Source organism: Colletotrichum siamense (assembly GCF_013390195.1).
Source record: "Colletotrichum siamense strain Cg363 chromosome Unknown KSG_Cg363_contig01, whole genome shotgun sequence".
NCBI classification, from domain to species: Eukaryota; Fungi; Ascomycota; class Sordariomycetes; order Glomerellales; family Glomerellaceae; genus Colletotrichum; species Colletotrichum siamense.
Genome location: NW_023501014.1, coordinates 1,173,383 through 1,194,691, shown reverse-complemented (window position 1 = coordinate 1,194,691; position 21,309 = coordinate 1,173,383). Strand labels below are relative to the sequence as shown.

The following is a 21,309-nucleotide window of genomic DNA, read 5'->3' as shown; positions in this document are numbered from 1 at the left end:
GGTGCAACGCTGACGTTTGCTGACCGTTGTTCTGCGGCAAAGACGGCCGGCATGTCATCATTCTTCAGGTAGGGATTCTTACAAAAGATCATTCTTCATCTCGGCCTGCCACGTTTTGGAAAGACTGTTCCGTAATGGTCCTTGTGGCCTCGCTTAGACTTGAGCTCTCCTGTTGGTCAATGGATATCGGCGGAGTGCTGTACCAGTGGTCGTACGATGTAAGACTTATCAATCCGGCTTGACCAGCAACCTGGTTCGAAGTGGAAGCTGCAAGGGGCGGCTCGGCTGCATGGCTCGGAAGCCGGATGGACAGAGGACGGGAACTAGGGCGGGTTAATCTCTTGTCGATCTGACTGGGGTTGGTTGTACTAGCTATAAATTGCATATAAACGTATTGCTATATCGAATGAGTCTGATTCAATACTGTTTAGACAGGGATGGAGCAGGATGCGTATTCTTGTTCGGGTTGTTTTCCTTTACCAAAGTCCCATGTGGCGGTGGATCACCGCGTCCGCAAGAGGATGTTCGTATCTTCAGCGGAACCTACGCAGGCTGCAGGCACGTCAACTCCACTGGAGCCAGGCTTCCTCGATATACTGTTACATTTAGATAGTTACTTGACTGCAAGCAAAGGGTCTTTTGTTACTAAGCGACAAGAAGGGTTCCCAATGTTACAGCTGACACATTTGTCACGTACGATCAATGTACCTATATCCAGTTTGCTTCTAACGGTTTTCATGCTTTCGTATAGCAGGTCACCTGTGTCTAATTGACTTTGACAACTTGTTGATGGGTGCACCCTCGGCCTGTGATGCATGTAAGCCGTTTCCTTCAGTCCAAAATGGAGTCAGGTGGAAATGGAACCGCCTCGCGTGCGAGCTTTGAATGCGTACGCGGCGACAATCAGTCCACCAACCCGATCTTCATCGGATCTGTGTCTCTCGTATAAACCAGAGTACCCAGTATCCCATTGGAAAGCAAACAAAACCACAGACACAAAGACGAACAGGCATACTCGATCCTGATCTTTCTCTCAAGAGTCTGTCTGACCAAAGACCCCTTCTTTCATCAACTCTTTCATCAACTTATTCTTCCAAACGACGTGTCATCTTGTGTGCTGTCGTCAACAGACTAGACCGCTTCTATCCCTCTCTCTTGTATGGTCTGGTAGTAGCATCATCATGACAACTTCAACCTCACCACCTGTGCCGATAGCGGTCATCGGTGTCGCCTACAGGGCGCCAGGCGTGGGGAGAAAGGGGCTCTTTGACTTTCTGTCCGAGGCCAGGTCGGCCTTCTCCCGCGTTCCCAAAGACCGTTTCAACCATGAGTCGTTCCATTACAACGACTCTGCCAAGCCGGGCGCTCTCTCGGCCAAAGGAGCCTACTTCCTACCTGACGATATTTATGCCTTTGACGCTCCCTTTTTCAACATCACCGCCGAAGAAGCCGTGTCAATGGACCCCCAAATTCGTGAGCAAGATTTCCTATCTCCTTCAAACGTTCCATGTCCCGCGAACCTCAGATTTCGTTTTGAAACTCGCGTCTGAATCGCATCAGCCGCAGACCAACACTGACACGCCGTACAGGTGTGCTGCTAGAATGTGCATTCGAAGCTGCTGAGAATGCAGGACTGCCCCTCGACAGGCTTTCAGGATCCAAGACGGGTGTCTTCTCGGCCCAGGAAGAGGCAGAGTATGGCCAGCAGATGATTGAAGATCTCCCAACATCGACAAAGTACTGCATTACTGGCAACGCGGGCTGCATGGTGTCTAACCGCCTCTCTTACTTCTTCAACCTCAGGGGTCCGAGTATTTCTCTCGACTCCGCCTGCTCCAGCAGCGGTTACGCGGTGCACATGGCCTGCCAGAGTCTCCGCGCCGGCGAGTGCGAGACGGCCTTCGTCGGCGCATCGTCGCTGATGGTCAACCACCACACCATGTCGCAGCTCGACACCCTGGGCGCCCTCTCGTCCGACGGCAAGTGCTTCTCCTACGATAGCCGCGCAAACGGCTTCGGAAGAGGAGAGGGCGCCTCCTGTTTGATCCTGAAGCGGCTGGATCAGGCTATCGAGGCAGGCGACCCCGTACACGCCGTCATCCGCAACTCGGCGGCCAATCACTCCGGCCGCACGAGAGGAATCACGTTGCCGTCGCAGGTAGCTCAGGAGGAGCTGCTTTGGCGCGTGCATCAGGAGGTCGGCCTCAAGCCGGCCGAGACGGATGTGGTCGAGGGCCACGGCACAGGAACCCCCGTTGGGGACCCCATCGACGCCTCTGCCGCGGCGAATGTTATCGGAAGGGATCGAGAGGGGAGGAAAGTCTACCTCGGCTCGTTGAAGTCCAACTTTGGCCATTTGCATAGCGCTAGCGGCCTGCTCTCCGTCATCAAGGCGACGATGATGGTCCGGCTGGGCACAATCTTCCCCAACGCGGAGTTCGAGACGATGAATCCCAAGATTGACTCGTCCAGGCTCGAGGTCGTCCGCCGTCCCACGCCGTGGATGTCTCCCGAATCAAGGCCTAGACGGGCAGTGGTCACTAATTTCGGCTTTGGCGGGAGCAATGCGGCCGTGTTGATTGAGGAGTACAAGACCAACGAGAACCCCTCGTCGTCGCTCTCGTCGCTGACGACATCGTCTCAGTCTTCTCAAATGCTTTTTCCCATCTCCGCGCAGTCACTTGCCTCCCTTTCTAGCTATCAATCACAGCTAGTATCCCATCTCGAGAAGGTTTCCGCTGAAAACTCGGTTGGGACCTGCTCTTCCTCCTCATACCTGGGTGACCTGGGCTACACCCTCGGCCTGAGACGGACGCACTTCGCCCACCGCATGGCCCTTGTCGCGGGATCTCTCTCAGAGCTGCGTGAGCAACTTGTCTCCCCTTCACTATCCAGCACGGGAGGCAGAGTGGCCGCGGGCCAGAAGCCTGCCCCATGCTTCGTCTTCACTGGCCAGGGTGCCCAGGCCGCCCGCATGGCCGTAGGTCTCGGTCCCCAGTACCCGGTGTTCGCGAAGGCGATGGAAGACGCTGAGAAGCAGCTCCGAGCGTTCGGCGCGACGTGGTCGCTGGCCGAGGAGCTGGCCAAGTCAGAAGGTTCACGCATCAACGAGGCGGAGATCAGCCAGCCGGCCTGCACCGCCGTTCAACTGGGCCTGGTTGAGCTCCTCCGCAGCTGGGGCGTCTCGCCGATGGCCGTGGTAGGCCACAGCTCGGGTGAGATCGCCGCCGCCTACGCCGCCGGACTCTTGTCATTCAAAACGGCCTTGGCCGTCGCCTTCTTCCGCGGTCGGTCTACCGTCGAGCTGCTGGCCCAGCAGGGAGAGAACGGCGGCGAGGGCGGTGGGATGCTGGCTGTCGGCGCGGACGTCAACACGGCTGACGAGCTTCTCCGACACACGGCCAGCGTCGGTCGTGCTGGGATTGCTGCCATCAACAGTCCTAACAGCGTCACTCTATCCGGAGACGTGGCTGTGATCGACGCCGTCGAGCGCATCGCCAACGCTCAGGGTATCTTCAACCGCAGACTGAGAGTCAATGTTGCGTACCACTCCCACCACATGGAGCGTGTTGCCAGTTCGTATGTTGCCGCCATTGAGCCGTACTGTGCGGAGGATTGCAAGAGCCGGCTGGCGCTCAATGGCGACTACGAGAAGAAGAGAGGGTCGGTGCCCCTTTTCTCGTCTGTGACCGGCCAAGCCGAGAGCGCGGAAACCATCACTTCCGCGCAGTATTGGGCCAAGAACCTCGTCAGTCCCGTTAGGTTCTCCGAGGCCGTCACGCTTGTGGCCAATGAATCCTCGGCAAACATGCTCGTCGAAATCGGCCCGCATGCCGCACTCAAGGGGCCCATCAACCAGATCTTGCAGTCGTTAGAGCAGGAGAAGAAGAACGACAGTATCACGTATGTTCCCTCGCTTGTTCGCGGCACGGATGACGTCAAGGCTGTGCTGCAACTCGCTGGCCGTCTGTATGCCATGGGACTCAGCATCGACTTTCTCGCCGTTAACGGAACGGGGCCGAAGAGTGGTCACCGCGTCTTGGCTGATCTCCCTTCATACGAGTGGGACAAGAAGGCGAGATTCATCCACCGATCGCCCGTCTCGGTCGGCAAATTCCACTCCGGCCACACCTTCACGCCCCTCCTGGGCTGGAAGATGGCCTCTCACGGCCGGGATCATGTCTTCCGCCAGGTCTTCACGCTGGACGAGTTGCCTTGGGTTCGGGACCACAAGGTTGTCGGTGACGTTCTTTTCCCCTTTACGGGCTTCTTGAGTCTGGCGGTGGATGCTTTCCGATCCATCACCACCACCACCGACGATCCTGCCACGTCCTTTTCCATCTGCGAAATGTACATCGAGCGCGGCTTGCACATCAAGGAAGAGCAGCGCGTTGATATCTGCACCAAGCTGAGACCCGTAGAGACGGGAACGGGTCACCTCTCGTCTTCCACGTGGGCTTTTGAGGTCATGACTTGGGGCGAGCAAACAGGCTGGGTCACCCACGTGCACGGCAGAATCGAAGCCGGCTCGGAGGGGGAGGAATGCCTCGGTGCGTCTGAAAGCCCGGTGTGGCAGGCTGCCGAGAAGATTCTGCAGGGAGTCAACGCTGGCGAGCTGAACGAAGCTACCGCTCTGTTTGGCTATGATACTCTCGACCGCTCCGGTGTCTGTTACGGTTCGAGCTTCAAGAACATCTTCGAGATGTGGAGATCCCCCGGCCAGACGGTTCATCGCACACGTCTTCGGCAGACCAACGACGAGGAGCCGCTCTCCATCCCGAAGCGCGGATCCGCCATAACGGTCGACCCTCCGATGCTCGACTCCGTGCTGAGCTCCGCCCTTCTCGCCGTCGGCGACGGCCTCCCGGAGCCGCGCCCGGCTTTCGTGCCGACGTACGTCCGCCGGATGCAGCTCTCCAACGCCATCCCCTGCGAGCCAGGCCAGCTCTTCACCACCGTCTCCCATCGCAAGACCTTTCAGGAGAAGACAGGCCGTTCAGATGTCAGCATCGTCGTGTGGGCCGATGGCCCGCAGGGTTCCAACACGCGCGTCCCCTGTGTCGAGATGGAACTCACGTACCAGCGTATCAACGATGCCGGCCAGGAAGGCGAGGAGCAGGTCAAGCAAACTCTGCCCCGCGGTTATCAAGAGGTGTTGGTGCCGCATGTCGACCTCTCTGATAATAAGGTTCTCTCGGAGTCCATCATGGACCGTTCTTGGACTCCGGATGAGCTGCTCCCCCGACACAAGCACAATGCCGTCGGCCGGCATTTTCTCAAGCTTGCGATCCAAGTCGCCGCCGGCCTCGACGAAGACACGCTGCCAAAGCACCTGAAGGCCTTTTTGGCATGGGCAGAGGTCCAAGTCCGCGATGCCGATGACGAGCCGGAAGCCAACGCTGAATTGCTGCGGGAGGTTGCCAGAGACGATGCCTTTGGCGAGCTCATCTGCGCCGTGGGCAACGCGATCCCCCAGATCCTGCGCGGCGAGGTCGAGCCTCTGGAGGTTATGATGAAGGACGGCCTTCTCATGAAGCACTACGACGACATCCGCACCATGGCCAGGGGCAACCAGGCTCTCGCCAGGTACATCGCCAACCTCGGCGAGCTCAACCCGGACCTGAGGATCATCGAAGTCGGCGCCGGCACGGGAGCAGCCACCACCAAGGTCCTGCAGGCGTTGTCCGCCGAGGAGCCGGAAGAGGAAGACAATTTCTCCGCGTATACATACACGGACATCTCACCCGGTTTCTTCGATGCCGCGCGCAAGAAGCTGGCGAGATGGCCGCAGGTGACCTACACCAAGCTCGACATCAGCCAGGACCCGGCCGAGCAGGGCATCGAAGTGGGCACCTACGACGTCGTCATCGCGTCCAATGTACTGCACGCGACGCAGGATATTGAGGAAACCGTCCGCAACATCGGTAGCCTTCTCAGGCCCGGCACTGGCAAGCTTGCCATTGTCGAGTCGCTGCCGGACAGCTGCGACGCCGCTTTCCTCCCGTACACCATCCTGCCGGGCTGGTGGCTGACGGAGGATAGCTGGAGACAGGGGAACGACGGCCCGCTCATGTCACAGGAGACTTGGGACCGGCTGCTCGTCACCCTCGGCTTCAACGGCGTCGAAGGTGCTGTGGCGGACTGGCCAGGTGCGGATGTGTGCATCGTCAAGACGATGTGGTCGACCAAGTTGTCCGATGACATCCAAGATGACGAGGAAGAGTCCGACGCGGCTGGAGAGGTGACGATCTGTGGCACCATCATCGAGGACCAGCGGCAGCTTGCCGGGGCCGTCCAGAGCAAGCTGGAGCATCTCAAGCCACAGATGATCAAGTCCATTCCAGAGCCCCAACAAATCAGTGACATGTTCTGCATCTTCCTGGACTGTGGCGAGACCAGCTTCCTCGCCGACGTGGCCACCGAGGAGGCCTTCGCGGCACTTAGGGCCATGGTGCTTGACACACGCGGTCTCCTCTGGGTGACCCCCGACGCTGACAGCCCCGAGTTTGCTCGCGTCCAAGGCCTGCTCCGCACGCTGCGGCTGGAGGATCCGACGAAGAAGCTCCTCTGGCTCAGCAAGGCACCAACCAGCGACCCAACGCAGACGGCTGAGCTGGTCGACAAGCTCACCGAGAGACTTGTCAAGGACTCTTCTTCGTCGCCCGCAGAGCTCCTCGAGCAGGACTTCGTGTGGCAGAACGGCATGTTCCAAGTGCCTCGCCTTCGCAGACTCCCCGAGACAACGAGGACGTTCGCCATCGAAAAGGGGCTTTCGGTCCGACGGGAGCAGAATCTCTGGGAGGGCTCAAGCCCCAACAGCGCCCTCTTCATGACCATGGACACGCCGGGCGTCATGGACTCGGTGTACTTCAAGCGCCACGACCTGATGGCCCCGGCCGAGAAGCCTTTGGGCGACGACGAGATCGTCGTCAAGGTGGACGCTTGCGGCATCAACTTCCGCGACGTGCTCGCCCTCCTCAACACCATACCCTGGAGTCTGCCGGGCCGCGAAGGAGCGGGCACCGTCGTCGCCGCCGGCGCAAACGTCGCCTATGTCCGGCCGGGAGACAGTGTGTTCTACATGATCGCCCAGGGCGGCCTCGCGACGCATGTCCGCATTCCCGCGGCACACGCTTGCAAGCTGCCGTCGGGTCTCTCCCCCGCCGAGGCGGCCTCGATGGCTGTCGCCTACGTCACCGCTCTCGTGTGTCTTGATGACGTCGCCAGGCTCCGGCCGGGCGAGTCTGTACTCATCCACGCGGCCTCGGGCGCCGTCGGCCAGGCGTGCGTGCGCATTGCCCAGAGCATGGGCGCCACCGTCTTCGCCACAGCCGGGTCTGAGGAGAAGAGGACGTTTGTCTACGAGAAACTCGGGTTGCCGCGTGAGCATATCTACTCGAGCCGTAAGCGGGGTTTCGCTGCTGGCATCCTCAATGTGACGGGCGGCCGCGGCGTCGACGTCGTCGTCAACTCCCTCAGCGGCGAGCTGCTTCGGGACACATGGTCAATCGTCACCGAGTTTGGTCGCTTCGTCGAGATCGGGAAGAAGGACATTCTGGCCAACTCGCACTTAGGCATGAGGCAGTTCGAGCGCAACGTCTCCTTCTTCGCCGTGGACCTCGTGCCGTACCTCTCGCACAAGTCGGACAGCATCCAGGCCTGTCTGGCAAAGATGGTAAGCCTGTTCGAAGCCAAGGTTATCCAGCCCATCCAGCCTATCCATGAGGTGCCCGTCTCCGATATCGTCTCCGGCTTCCGTGCTCTGCAAAGTGGTCAAAACATCGGCAAGATTGTCGCTATCATGGGGAAAGATGATAGGGTCGTGGCAGACGTGGCATCGCCGCTCCGCCGGGACGACGGCAGTGATTTGCTTCGCAGTGATGCGACGTATCTCATCACTGGTGGAACCGGTGGCATTGGCAAGTCCCTCGTGCCTTGGATGCTGGAGAACGGTGCGTCTAACGTCGTCGTGCTCGGCCGGTCAGCCACCACCAACACCGAAGTGGCGAAGCTGATCAGCGAATACGACTCGCCTTCAACGGGCGTCCGCGTACGTGCTGTGGCGTCTGACGTCTCCTCTCGAGACAGTCTCCTTGCCGCGTTGGAAACAGTCAAGGACCTCCCTCCCGTCAAGGGCGTGATCCACGGCTCAATGTACCTCCGCGACTCCATCTTCTTCAACGCTTCCTTCGACGACTGGAAGGCCATCAACGGCCCCAAGATCGACGCAGCTTGGAACCTTCACCACCTCCTCCCCGATCTTGATTTCTTCGTCGCCCTCGCATCCGGGGCTAACGTCGTCGGCAACGTCGGCCAGTCCATCTATTGCCAAACATCATCCTTCCTCGATGCCTTCGCCCAGTGGAGGAGCCGCACCGGCAAGCCAACCATTTCCATCAGCCTGCCTGTCGTGGATGACGTCGGCTACGTCATCCAGCAAGGTATGCGTGAGCAGCTCCTCGAGAAGCTGGGCTTCTACATCTCCATCGCCCAGGTCCACACTGTCATCAAGGGCGCCATCATCGGCCCGTCGTCAGGCCTAAACATCGACTCGCGAGCCATTGCGTTCGTGCTCTACGACTCGCCCCAAGGCAAGTCACATGGGCTGGAAGAACGGTCGCGCTACCTGTCCGCTCTGCGTCAGAAGAAGTGGAGGGAAAACAAGCACGCGTTGGACGGTCATGGCGACGGCGAGGTCGCCGCCGGAGGAGAGCTGAGCCTTCTGGACGCTCTGACCGGGAAGGTCTCGTCTATTACGATGATGAGCCGCGAGGACGTGACGCCGACACGCAGTCTCATCGAGTACGGCCTGGACTCGCTCGTGTCGGTGGAGCTGCGGAACTGGATTAAGAGAGAATACGGAGCTGATTTGGCTCTTACGCAGATCGTTGGCGCCCCTGATTTGCAGACGTTGGCGGACGTGATTGTTACTCGTCAGAAGGCGTGAATAATATCAAATATCGATTTAGTTGTAAATACGGAACTGGGTGCATGTAAATCATCATGGCCTTCACTTGATAGACTTTTGTATTTCACACTTGGCTTGAACACTATCCTTCAAGGTACAAAAGAAAAAGTATCAGAGGTAAAACACGAAGTAAAATAGTCGCAGGAAACAAAATGCATTTACGTTCTAAAGGATACTAAGCTTCGCGTGAGACGCGCACAATAAATCTTGTAGACCATTATGCTGTTTTCCTATCGGTGCGCAGCGGATGATACTCCATTTCTACCAGACCGCGGTGGGTCTATGTGTGGTTTTCCAGCAATGTTAGACGGGTTGTTGGTAATTCGTGCTATGATCCAAGGAGTAGGCATGCGTGTTGCACGCGGTTCGGCCCTTCAGGCTTCGCCAACAATTTCTCTGAGTGAAGTATCTATTATTTCAGAATGCCACTGCCATTGCATCCTTGTAATATGACGATATCTGTGTTCATCAGCACCTGACGTGCGAGTAATCCCTGTCAACTCGCGTTGCTCACCCATGCCGAGTCCTTTTTTCCCCCATGGTTTTTGCTATTCTGGCTAGAATTCCGATAATATGGGGCATACAACCTGGTCATAGATGCCTTGAAACCAGGAACTTTCGGAGGTCGGCTAGTATGGAGACCGCCTGATTTCTGAACAAAAGATCAAAACAACGTTGCAGTCGGGGTCGAAGATGGCGCACCCGACATGGGTTCCGGGGACTGCAGAAGGTGAGTCCACACCATGTATCCGTAACAGAGCCACAAATGCAAACAAGGTGTGCCCGCAGGCGGGAACCTGCTACCTATACGAACATATGAAAAACGTTAGAAGAAAAATGATGCGAACGGTGTACGAATACGCAGGGTTTCAATGTGACTCGGCACCTATCTTGCTGACATGCATCAAAATGTGACGTGGAACACCAGACCCATAGAAACATCCATGGGGGCAAGGCCAGAACATGTCACAAACGGATTTTCGAGGTGTTTGGCATAATTACGGTTACAAGAATCTCAACATCAGATTAGAAAACATCAAAGGAAGGCTTGCTTGCGGTCACCTTACTCCATCATTTTCTGTGGCAAAGAACAGCACACCTCTCGTCACCTGTTACTTACCGTACCCCTTGTTGGAAATTATGGACACCCTGGAAGCTGAAGACATTCATGCCATCGAGCAGGTCTTGCGCAGTCATGAGTCTGTCAAAGACGCGGCCGTGTTATCTGTACAAAACTACGGGGAGAATATGCTCGTGGGCTTTGTGACGCTGCACGACCAAGCCCTCGAGAACCAGATCCGAACCCTTGGCCAGTCCGGCGACGAGTTCGAAGCGGAGCAGGTGCAGCTGTGGGAGTCGGTCTTTGACCGGCGCGTCTACGCCACTATCGACGACGAAGCGCGGCGGGAAACTATCGGACGCGACTTCACCGGCTGGATCTCGGCCTACGATGGCAGCTTGCTGGACAAAACCGACATGAACGAGTGGCTGGACGATACCATTGATATGATGGTCACGCACGGCATTCGCGAAGGCCCGGTCAGCATTGTTGAACTCGGGACCGGCTCCGGCATGATTCTCTTCAGTCTCGCCCGCCATATTCGTTCCTATCATGGAATCGAGCCGTCCCGCAGGGCCGTCGACTTTGTCTCTGCGACGGCTCAATCGATCCCTGAACTTGCGGACAGGGTGCATGTATACGAAGGTACGGCAACGGACTTTCATCTGCTAGGGTCACCCTTCCCCGACTTGGTCGTCATCAACTCGGTTGCCCAGTACTTCCCTAGCCAGGCCTACCTGCTGGAGGTGGTTGAGGGCATCCTGAAATTCGGCTCCGTTCAGACAGTTGTGTTTGGGGATATCCGATCGTTTGCTCTTCAGAAGGAATTTCTGGTCACCAAGGCACTTCATGCCACGGGCGGGAAGACAAGCAAGGGCGCTCTTCGCGAAAAGATCTCGGAGCTGGAGCAAGCCGAGATTGAATTCATGGTTGACCCGGCGTTCTTCACCAGCCTGCCTGGCCGGTTTCCAGGCCTCATTGAGCATGTCTGCATCATCCCGAAAAAGATGAAGGCCACCAACGAGTTGAGCTGCTATCGCTACGCTGCGGTTTTGTACATTGCGAGTAAAAGCAAACAGAGCGGAAAAGATCAGCAGCAGCAGCAACTTGCCAGCGACATTGGGGAAGTTGCGGATGACGAATGGATCGACTTCGTGGCTCACGGACTGGACCGCGCAACCCTCTCCAATCGCCTAGCCACCGAAAGCCCAGATATCATGGCTGTCAGCAACATTCCCTACAGCAAGACTGCCTTTGAACGGCACTGTCTCGACGCGCTCGCGGACGGAAAAGGGCAAGAAGAAGACGCGGGTAACGATTCTGCGTGGCTCGCGTCTGTCCGCCAACGCAGCCAAGAGTGCCCCTCGCTCTCGGCCTTGGACCTGGCAAACATCGCCCGAGAAGCAGGCTACCAAGTCGAAACTAGCTGGGCGAGGCAGTTCTCGCAGCGTGGTGGCCTTGACGCCATCTTCTACCGTGAACAGCAGCCATCCGATACCGTAGCTGGGAGTGGTCGTGGTGGGGGCAAAGCTCTGTGGCGGTTCCCGACGGACCATTCGGGTCGAGAGCCTAGCGCCTTCAGCAACCAGCCACTTCAGCAGCAGGCCAGGCAGACGATCCAACGACAGCTTTTCGAAACGCTGGAAGATCAGCTTCCGATGGAGTCAGTGCCCGAGGATATAGTCATCCTGAGCGCTTTGCCAAGTACTTTGGATGGCAAAGTGGACCGCCAGGCGCTGTCGGAAAGGGCAATTTAGTAGAATGGCCCATGAAAGGGCAGCTGCTTCTGGTTTTTCCAGGACCATTTGGTCCAACTATCTCTCGTCCAAGTCTCGGGTTACTGGGTAAATATACAGGTATCTGTCGGTATCTACCAGTGATGGAGTCGTCTAGCATTGGTCCGCTGACCGTTGCTGACCGTTGCCGACCGTCATTTTCTCGTCCGCACGACGGACAGACGGGCTGAGTAGCATTGGCTGCTGAGCCAAGGCTCGTGGTTCAAGGAATCTAGTTGCTAATATTTCAAATGAGTCTGTTGCCCTCAGTGTTGGAATGTGATCAGTGTTTAGCAAAATACAATGTCGACGTTCGTACTTTGATAATCACTGCGCATTATCATGGAAGCCAGAATACTTTGGTGTTTTTTGCATTCTTGCCGGAACTGGGCGTCATATAACCGTAATAGTATACGGCGCCTCAGCAATCGCTTGCTGACTAGATTAATTTTGGAGACTCAGAGTCCATCAGCACCATTGAAATTATGCCAGCCCTGAGCTTGTATTCTTTTGAGTGTTTTACAGCTGTGAACTTTAGTAGCTAACGCAAAAAGTTGGACTTTGTTTGCGTGCGCCTCCAGGCGGCAAACTGCGAAGAAGCAGTTAGAAGGGAAGAAAGATTGGCATTTGGTTTCATTGTTTTCTACTAGCCTTCTCACCTAAAATTCAAAAACTCTTGGAAACCACATTCAAAATTTCCTGTGCTCATGTAGACTTTCTCTTGCGAGTTATGGGCGCGCAGGTCATTAGGAATAAAGGTATATTATAGGAGTAACTATTTAGAAAGGTAGTCTATATTATAAGCTAATATCCATACACATAGCTTATATAATATTATACGTTATATAATAAGTAGTGAAGCTATAGCTTAGATTAAAAATATTATAATATACCCCCTTAGACGTTATAAATAGCTAAAAAACCTATTCTTTACTACTATATACTTAAAACTTATTTAAATTTATTATATAAAATATATAAAAATAGCTTTTAAAGTAATAAAATAAATAGATAAATAAAATTAGTATTTATAGTTATATTTATAAAATATAAAAATACTTAATAAGGTTATTTAGTTATTAAAATAAGTTATAAATATACTTAAAATTAATAAAATTTCTAAATATAGTTAGTATAAGCTATTAAGTATAAGTAGTAGAAGTAAATAAAACCTTTTATACCTTTTTATAATTAAATTTTTTTTCTTTAAACTACTTATAATTTATAAAAATAAGTTTTTAAAAATCCTAAATTACCTATTATAATACTTATATACTATTATAATAATTATTAGATTATTTAATATAATTATTAGAACCTTTATTAATTATTTTATAAATTAGAATTTATAATACTTATTAATAAAAAAAAAGCTACTACTTATATATATAAAGTATATAAATATAAAAAAGCTATTATTACTACTAATAGCCTTCTTTCTATCTCTAATAATAATAATAATAATAAGGAGTTTATTATACTTTTTAGCTTCTCTATATTTCTCTCCCCTTACTTCTTTTATCTTATTATTAAAAAAGTTAAGGATAAAGGTAAGTTTAACTCCCTATATATATACTATTTAGAGTAGTTTTAAGTATTAGAAGTATTATACTAATTATTTAGAATAGCTTTCTAAAGATCTCTCTACTATAAAGTCCCTTATAAGGAGTATTTTAGGTTTACTTTTATAGGTAAGATTTAAAGTTACTATTATAATTTTATATTTATTCTTATTAGTACTTCTAATATAAAGTAATATAAAAAGAATTAATATATTTTATATACCTCTACCTCTTATAGTTATTTTTATATCTTTTTAGTATTTATTATAATACTTTTTATTTATTACTTTTAGGAAGTTATAAAGTTTAACTCTATAGGTTAAGCTATAAATATAATATTTTTTTAGAAATATTTCTTAATTTTAGGGGTGTTTTTTATATTTTAGAAGCGTTTTTTAATTTTTTACTAATTTTAAATATAAGATCTTAATTACTAGAGAGCTAATATCTAGTATACTTTTACTTTTATTTAAAGTAGTATTATTAAAACCTCTACCCTTATTATACTTACTTTTATACTCCTAACTACTTCTACTTTTATACTTACTCTTTTTCTAGCTCTTATTATACTTATTATACTTATTACCCCTCTTATTATACTTACTACCCTTAATATTACTTCTACTATCTTCTCTTTACTTAATAATAAATAGAGAGTCTTTTTTAGCTTTATTATAGCTAATAGACTTCTTATAACTACTTTAGCTTAATATTAATAAAGCTAGTTAGATATATTTATTATTACCTCTTATATTTATTAAGGTTAAGCTTTATTATTAAGTTTAAAAAGTTTCTATATATATTTAAAACTTTAGCTTAAGATAATATTTATTTTTAAGTATTTTAGACTTATTTTTAAGCTTTTATAAGCTAAATTAAGCTTCTTAACTATAAAGCTAAATATAAACTTTCTAGCTACTATACTACTTTATTTCTTATTATTCTTACTTTATATCTTTTATAATAAATATATATATATTTAGTAAGTTTAGTAGTATATAAAAATACTTAAACTTACTTTTAAAAAGGTTCTTTATAAGTCTATTAGTAAGTATTAAATTTATAGGTATATAAACTATATTAAAACTACTTTTTTAGAACTTTTATTATAACTATATATTCTAAATATCTATATAGTAGAGATATATTATAATATATTCTCTATTACTAACTATAAATTAAATTATCTATTAATTATTATAGTTAATCTTTTAGATATTTTTTCTTATATTTAATACTATATTATAGAAAAGTCTTTTAAGTATTATTACTTCTTTTATAGTATTCTTAAAACTTAGAAACTTTACTTCTATTATAGATATTATAATAATATTTTAATATATAGCTTTTTAATATATTATATTTCTAAAGAGGAATATAATATATCTTTAAGCTAATCTCTATATTTCTTTATTATTAATAAATAAAGTATTACTTATAATTTAGAGAGCTTATATACTTTCTATATCTCTAAAATAAAAAGTAAAGAAATATATTATATAGAGGTATTAGATCGTTTAGTTAACTACTACTATATAAATTAATAAAAAATTTATAAAAAACTATAAGAAATATATAACTATAAAAACTATATTTAGATATATTATTATTACTAAATAAAATATAGAATTAACTTTCTTTTAATACTTTTTTATATATATAAGAGAAGCTTATTCTTTATTCTTCTTAAATTCTCTAAAGAGTAATAAAGTTATAAAATATATTCCTTTTTAAAAATTAAAATATTTAGTAACTTTTTTAATATATAAGTTATATATTAAATAGACCTTTTAAACTATATAATCTCTAACTATTTAGATTTTAAAATAATACTTAATAATACTTTAATTCTTAAGTTTATATTCTATTTTTAGCTTATTAATAATTTATTTTATTTTAGAGGAGTAATTTTAATAATATAAAATAAATATATTATCTATATAGAATAAAACTAAGACTTAATATTTAAGATCTTAAAAGAGATATACCTCTTCTAAGTTTAAAATAAATCTTAGTTTCTTTAGAGTTATTAAGAAATATTTATATTAAAAGAGGGGTATATCTTTAAAACTATATAAAACTTTATTAAGTTTTATATACTTTTTTTTATATTTAAAACTTTTTAAAAATTAGTAATAAATTAAAGATCTATTTAAATCCCTCTCTATATTTAGAAAAGTATTATCTATATTAAATTATTATACTTTAAAATTAAACTAAATAACTAAAGCTATTATAATATAAAATATTTTTATAATAAGAGTTATTATATATATATTTTCTAAGGTACTCTTTTTTTAGAGGTCTCTTTATATATAGATTTTAGCTTTAAAATATTTTAAATTACTATTTATATTAACCTTATATATAAATACTTATTTTAAGAATAAAGGTTTTAATTATATAGATTATTAATTAATTTCTCACTATATCCCTTTTTTTTATAATTTCTTAATTTTAAATTTTATTATTTCTATAAAGTATTTCTATAAATATTTTAGAAGTATTAGAAGTTCTTTTTAGCTTTAAAGAGGTAATTAAAGTTTAGATATATAAATATCTTACTCTAAATCTTTATCTTTATATTTTTATTTCTAACTTTTAATATAACTTTATATATATAAATAAAATATTATATATTTAGAAAAACCTTTTTTTATTACTTTTCTTATATTAAGTATAAATATTATAAAAAAAGCTTCTTAAATATATTAATTTTTAATTAAAATAACCTTTTCTTAATATTTAATCTTAGAGAATAGCTATTCTAATTTATTTCTCTTATTATTTATATTAGAATAAATTCTTAAAATATTATTAATAAATAAAATAAAGTCTCTAAATTACTTTAGAAGCTATTAATTTTATTAGTTTAATTAGTTTATTTTTCTATAATCTTTCTAATTATAAGCTTTTTTTAGAGCTTTTTTTAAACTTTTTACTTTAAATATTTAGTTTATAACTCTAAATATCTTATTTTTTAATTTAGAAAAATCTTTAAAAAATACTAATATTATTCTCTTATTATCTATATTTAATATTAATATTCTAAGTTAAACTTAAGGTTTACTATCTTTACTTTAACTTTTATTAAAAGTAATATAAGTATTATTATCTCCCTCTAAAATATCTATAACTTCTTTAGTTTATTTATAAAAGTTATTATTAGATATATTTAGTATATTAGCTTCCCCTTTTTAGCTTTTAATTATAACTTAAGGTCTTAAAGTATATTTAAGAGTAAAGAGACCTTTTAGAGCCTCTTTTTAAATCTCTTTATATATTATAATATCTTATAACTATATAATTAAGGTTTCTTACTCCTTAAGAGTATTTTCTACTATATTATTAGCTTATTCCTATATATTTAAAAGCTTAAATATTAAGTTTAAAAATAACTTAAGTTCTAATTCCTCTTTAATAATATAATATATAATTTTAGCTAGTATTATTATATATTTATCCTCTTTTAAATAGAACTTTAACTTATTAAACTATATATTATATATTATAATTACTCTCTTAAGTATAAATACTTAGATCTTATATAAATTATATATATTATTAATATATCTAACTAAGTATTTAAAATATCCTTATAGATATACTTTATAATATATTCTTTTTTATTTTTTTTCTTATTTTTTTTTAAGTAAGTATATATAATAACTATATATATATATCTATCTTTAATATAGCTAAAAGTCTCTCTTAATTATAAATATATAAGAAAAAGCTTACTAATAGAAATATTAAGTATATTATTCTTCTTTAACTTAATTTAGTAACTTTTAATTAGTTTTTTATTATAAAAATTAGTTAAAAAGATAAATCTTTATAAAAATTAATTCTATCTATATCTTTAGAAGTAAATTAGCCTCTTTTTATATCTTAATACTTCTTAAGATTACTTTTTAGCTAATATATTCTAAACTACTAACTAGCTCCTTTATATCTATTAAGAATATCTTAAGTATAATTCTATTATTTTTTATTTAGTATTAATAATATATATTATTATTAATAATAATTATAGCTATTTTATTATCTTAGTATATAATATAAATTACTAATCTATATTACTTTCTAACTTATTATTTAAAATAGAAAAATATTATAAAAACTTCTTTAAATAAATAGTATATTAGAAAGAAACTTTATAGTTTACTTAAATATTTATCCTTAATAATTAGAATATAAAAAGCTTTTAAGATTACTTTAAAAAAATAATAGAAGATATCTTAGAAAATATAATAATATAAATAAATTACTTTATTTTCTAATTTTAAATATAATATAACTTTCTTTATATAAGCTCTAATATATATTTTATATTATATCTATATTAAGCTATATATCTTTACCCCCTAAACGTTTTTAATTATATATTTAAAAACTTTAAAGCTTAAATAGCTAAAATAAAGATACTATAAATATATATTATCTAATTAATCTCTATAGTAGTTATATATATTTTATCTATAAGAGGCTTTTATTAGCTAAGTTATAATAATAATATATATAAAACTTATTAGTATATTTTTAAGAAAGTATAAAGAAAGAGGTTTATATTTAAAGAAGATTAAATTATATTTTTAAATTAATATAGTAATAACTATACTTTAAATAAAGTTTCCTATATATAAAGTATAGTTAAACTTATAAAACTAAATCTTCTATATATTAAAATAGCTTTTAGATATAATATTAATATAAAAACCTTTAATATAAGTAATATCTTTAAGTATAAGATTACTTAATACTTATCTATCTTAGCTTTTAAAGATCCTTTTAAGAATATAAGTTCCTTAGTTTAAAACTAAGATCTAAGTTATACTTACTTCTATAATATTTTCTAAACTAAACTTTATATAGAAGTTATTTAATAATAATAATTTATTATTAACTAAATATATAGCATTATAGTTATTATAAATTATATTATATAAGAAGATATATAATAAAGTAGATATATTAAATAAATATATCTTTAGTATAATTACTTTAAGAAGGTTTTTTAGAATAATTAATATAACTATAATATTAGATAGAACTCTAATATTTAACCCTTAATTAGATCTATTATTCTAACTACTTCTTCTATTATAGTTTCTATATTATTAGCTTTTTCTACTATATAAGCTACTTCTTTTATAATTAGTATTATTTATTTAAGTTAAGATCTATTTTTTATATATAATTATAGCTTTAATATTTATCTACTTACTTTAATTAAGTCTAAAAAGAATTTCCTAAGCTTTATTATTATCTATAGAGATTTATTAAAACTTATAAGACCTCTTATAAATATATTCTAAATATTTATATATTTTAAAGGTTTAGAAATACTTTTCTCTATATAAGTAGCTATTAAGATATATATTAGAGAAGTTATTAAACCTCCCTCTTAAAATAATAAAAAATATATTTAATCTCTAAAATCCCTTAATAAGTAAATATTTATAAGTTAAAGTTAAAAAAATAATCTTATATTACTCTAAAGTATATATTAAAAACCTTAAACTAATATTTATAATAAGCTATATAAGCTTAATATAAGTTTAATCTAAAGTAAGTTAATATCTAACTACTTTAAAAAAAGTTTATAATATAAGTTCTCTTTAAATCTTTAGAATATTAAGTCTCTTTATTTCTATATAATAATAATACTACTTTATATATTATATAAAAAAGTTAATATTAAAATTAGCTTTTTTAAATAAATAGAAATAATTCTTTTAAACTATATTAATAACTATAAATATAATAAGTATAAACTATCTCTTAATTTTATATATAAAAGCTTATAGAGTTACTTCTAACTAAGTTTTATTATTTAGGATAGCTAATTTAATATTAATTAGAATAAGGTTTAAAACTATTTTATTAACTTATATCTAGAGGTTAAAATAATATATTAAAAAGGTTTATTAATCTAAAGAGCTTATTATATAATCCTTAATTACTATATTATACTCTAACTTAATATTTTTATAAATAGTAGTTTAAGGAGTTTATAGAGATTTTAAGAAGAAAGATAATCCTTTTATTTTATTAAGAATAATATTTATATCTTCTTTACTTTTTAAAATCTCTATAATTAGATAAACATTCTTTAATATATTTTTAGTAACTTCTATTAGATATTTAGCCTCTTCTAAATATTATTTTACTTATTTATTATATTCTTCTTAGTATTTTATATTTAAAAAGGTTTAATATTTAGTAATAAACTTAAAGATCTTTAGAACTATAGTTATTTATAAAAAGTTAATATAATTATCTATATCTAAGTTAATATAGTCTTAAAAGCTTCTTAAATATATATAGAACTTAAAATAAGTATATTATATAAACTAATTACTTCTTAATATAAGAATATCTCTTATAAAGGGAATTTTATTATTAGTAGAAGATATAATAAATAAAGATAATAAAGGAATTAATAAAAAGTTAAAAATAAGTTTTTTATATATAACTTATAATAGAGAGGTGATCTAAATTATTAATAAAGCTAAGTTTATAACTCTTATAAGTTATAAGTATATAGGTTATTAGGAATAAAAATATATTATAAGAGTAACTATTTAGAAAGGTAGTCTATATTACAGATTAATATCTACACATGCAGCTTACGTAATACTACACGTTATGTGATAGGTAGTGAGGCTGCGGCTTAGATTAAGGGCATCGCAACACTTTCACAATAAACTGTTACTTGGTCGAGTCGTGACTAATAGCCCTAGGTCTTAGCAAAGTCTCACTTGTCCACGTGCATGATCGATATGTATAATAAGAACGAGACCCGAACTTAATTGTCTCTAACTCTGTCGTTCTTGAAAACGGTATGTATTAGATTCCGGTGCAGGCCGTATCGGGCGCTCTCCCTTGGAGATGCTGCCAAGACACGTTGGATGGCCGTAATTGGTCACGTTCGCAATTGCTGCCTAAATCTCAATCGCACATCGCGTGAGATTACGCAGACTTTTTTCATCATCATCTAACCTGGAACTATCAAGACTGATCTTCTGTCAGTCGAAAAGTTGTCTCGCTCGCTCATTTCAATCGCTGGCATCTTAGTGCGACCTTCAAGTGGAATCTACCCAGTCAGATATCATGCTGGAACGGCGCGGAGTGCCTTGCGATCGGTGTCTGAGTATAGTCAGCCACGTGATCAGTGGAAATGCCATCGAGTCTCGCGACGAAAAGTGGCAGACAGATACTTGGGGATTGGCCGAGTCAGGAAAGACCTGCCGTTGCTGCAAACAGCTTTGGGGTCTCTTCGTGAAGCCGGCGCTCGTCTACTGCGAAGAGCGATTTCGTATTGACCTATCAGGCTCCTGTCTCTCAATTTCCTTCAAGTTGTCAAATGATGGGGTGCGAACAAGTTTGAGTCAAGCTTTCTGGGCAAACATTACCGTTATGGTGGACGACCCAAACCATGGGAGAACTTTCGAAAAGGTTGGCTCCATCGGCGTGTCTGTCGAAGATAAAGCTGAGCATCCCGGTACTTCAGATCTGATGGCTGATGTCCATCTGCCCGGGGGGTACAAAGCTGATGAGACCATGAAAGATTACCGTCATCCACACTTCTGGACCCTCGGCCGAACCACGCCGCATCTCACAGTAGCAGAAGACCGCATTTGTTGCGCAAAAGACTGGTTTGAGACCTGCGAGAAAGACGCTGAGGGGCATCGTAACTGTCAGCCTAAAAAAGGAATCTTGCCATCGAGACTCCTCGATCTCAGAGCAAGTCAAGTTCTACGTCTTGTGAACACCAACAGCTTGGACGAGGAAGACGAAAGTGTACGGTACGCTACATTAAGCCATTCTTGGGGGTCGCCGGGAGCAACGGGTCCTCTCAAAACTACTAGAGAGACGGTGGAAGCCTTTGGAGAAGAAGTACCGGAAGAAATGCTCCCAAAGACGTTTCGAGATGCCATC

At 42.0% G+C, this 21,309-nt stretch overlaps 2 protein-coding genes across 2 annotated transcripts; both read left to right on the top strand.

Moving 5' to 3' along the window:
• Nucleotides 1-1,181: 1,181 nt before the first annotated feature.
• ACRTS2 (Highly reducing polyketide synthase ACRTS2) lies at nucleotides 1,182-8,947 on the top strand (the record flags this gene model as incomplete). The annotated part of the gene is made up of 2 exons (XM_036632149.1): nucleotides 1,182-1,473; nucleotides 1,590-8,947. The coding sequence occupies 2 exons, from the start codon at nucleotides 1,182-1,184 to the stop codon at nucleotides 8,945-8,947; spliced, it is 7,650 nt and encodes a 2,549-aa protein (XP_036501975.1).
• A 1,161-nt stretch (nucleotides 8,948-10,108) lies between these two features.
• dtxS1 (Nonribosomal peptide synthetase dtxS1) lies at nucleotides 10,109-11,785 on the top strand (the record flags this gene model as incomplete). The annotated part of the gene is made up of 1 exon (XM_036632148.1): nucleotides 10,109-11,785. One exon carries the CDS (start codon nucleotides 10,109-10,111, stop codon nucleotides 11,783-11,785), a length of 1,677 nt encoding a protein of 558 aa, XP_036501070.1.
• Between the last annotated feature and the right edge of the window lie 9,524 nt (nucleotides 11,786-21,309).